At 32.3% G+C, this 1,886-nt stretch overlaps 1 protein-coding gene across 1 annotated transcript; it reads left to right on the forward strand.

Annotated features, from left to right (window-relative positions):
• The first annotated feature begins 220 nt into the window (after window positions 1-220).
• On the forward strand, window positions 221-934 carry LOC107614632 (E3 ubiquitin-protein ligase RSL1-like). The gene has a single exon (XM_016316774.2). It carries the CDS (start codon window positions 221-223, stop codon window positions 932-934), a length of 714 nt encoding a protein of 237 aa, XP_016172260.2.
• The last annotated feature ends 952 nt before the right edge of the window (window positions 935-1,886 follow it).

Below are 1,886 nucleotides of genomic sequence, written 5' to 3' on the forward strand. Positions count from 1 at the left end.
GGACCATGCACACTCCTATATCCTTCCTTAATTATTGTTAGTCCTAACTAAGTAAATAAAAAATAAATTAATTTATAAATTAAATTCAAATCTGTGTAAATAATTTTCAAATCTCATTAAAAATAACGATTTACCAATCCTGAAAACAATTATAAAAAACCTAAACCCCACTTACTATCGTCATAGAAAAATAAGTGAAAGAAGCAATTGGATCCACACAATGACTAAGGTCTCTAGTTCAAACAAAAACCCTAAATCCCCAAACACTAATCTCGTTAGAAAACGAAGAAAGATCTCCAAAACGGAGAATGTCGATTCCTTCAACACCAACACCAATAGTGAACCATTCTTTTGCAGAATCTGCACCGAGACCAAAACAAAAAAGGAATCTTTTACCACAATCAGTTGCAACCACTCATTCTGTACAACTTGCATGGTAAAGCACGTTTCCTCAGAGGTTCATCGCGTTAAAATTCCTTGTCCGATTTGCATGGACCGTGATTTGAATGTGGAGGATTGCCGCAATATTCTTCCAAAGAAGGTTTTCGATCTGTGGGGAAAATTATTGTGTGAAGCCGGGATACCTGAGGATGACAAATTCTATTGTCCCTTTAAGGACTGTTCTGCGCTCATGATCGATGATGGTGTGTGCAGAAAATTGGCAAGAAAATTTAAGTGTCCTCATTGTGATAGAATGTTTTGTGCAGAGTGCAAGGTTGCTTGGCACCATGGAATCAGGTGCAAGAAGTTTCAGAGTCGTAACAAAGACAGGATGGAAAAGGAGGATGTTATGCTGATGGAATTGGCGAAGAAAATGCAATGGCAGAGGTGCCCTAATTGCAAATTCTATGTTGAGAAAACTGGTGGGTGCAGTCACATGATGTGTAGGTGTGGAGAGACTTTCCTTTACTTATTAGGATGTGGAATTGAATAGAAGTAATAAACTGAAATACCTTTTTTTATCTAGTCAATCGTTTCACATATTAGGCCTTACTGGTTGAAATTATATTAACCAGTCTGATACAAATTATTCAACAAGAACTCATTTGAGTTTTTATTTAAAGTTGGTCTTTTGCTTATGATTCTACATGTGCTGATATAATGTTATTTTGTTCTAAGAGAGTGGGTTAATGATGAGGGTCATATATATGGATTTGTATGCTACAAAAGTTTCAACCGATCATATACATGAGTATATATGAGTTGTTGCGTAAAAAAATTGTGAAAATATTGATAAAATTATAAAATAAGAATTTAATTATTATTAAATTATAATTTTTATTATATATAAATTTTATTATCTTAATTTAAAGATAATTAAATTTTTGCTTTTTCACTTTACTAGCTATTTTATTTTAGAGAAGTTTGATCTGCTATTTACATAAGTGTCATAATAATTAAAAGTCATTTTATAACAAAAAGAAACTAATGCCAATAAAGGTTTTTCCGAAAGCAATAAAAAATACATGTTTATTTGTAAATAGTACATTTCATACCAGAGGAAGCTTTGTGGAGTAGCATTTTTATCCACTAAAAATTTCACTAATCCAACCCCTATTGAAGCATATTATATTATTTTAATAATCCAATTTATCAAATCTCAAAAATCTCAAATAGAAACATGTATATATTGTTAATGTGTTATAACTCGAATGACATCATCTCTTTCTACGACTGGTTATGTATATAAAATATAAGGTGCTCTAATTAGTTAGCGATCGATGTTACAAGCTACCGCGATACTATTTACTACAGAGGTTGAGTACATGACAGTAGCAAAAGGGGTGAAAAATATATTGTGGCTAAGGGGTCTTCTAGATGATTTGGGGTTTCAGTAAGATTGCGTGAATCTGAGTTATAATAGTCAAAGTGCAATTCATTTGGCT

Source organism: Arachis ipaensis, chromosome B9 (assembly GCF_059453495.1).
Source record: "Arachis ipaensis isolate K30076 ecotype BB chromosome B9, ASM5945349v1, whole genome shotgun sequence".
Taxonomy (NCBI): domain Eukaryota; kingdom Viridiplantae; phylum Streptophyta; class Magnoliopsida; order Fabales; family Fabaceae; genus Arachis; species Arachis ipaensis.

What these genes read in the sequence shown, in the direction of transcription:
- LOC107614632 (XM_016316774.2), top strand. Translation starts at nt 221, where the DNA reads ATGACTAAGGTCTCTAGTTCAAACAAAAACCCTAAATCCCCAAACACT.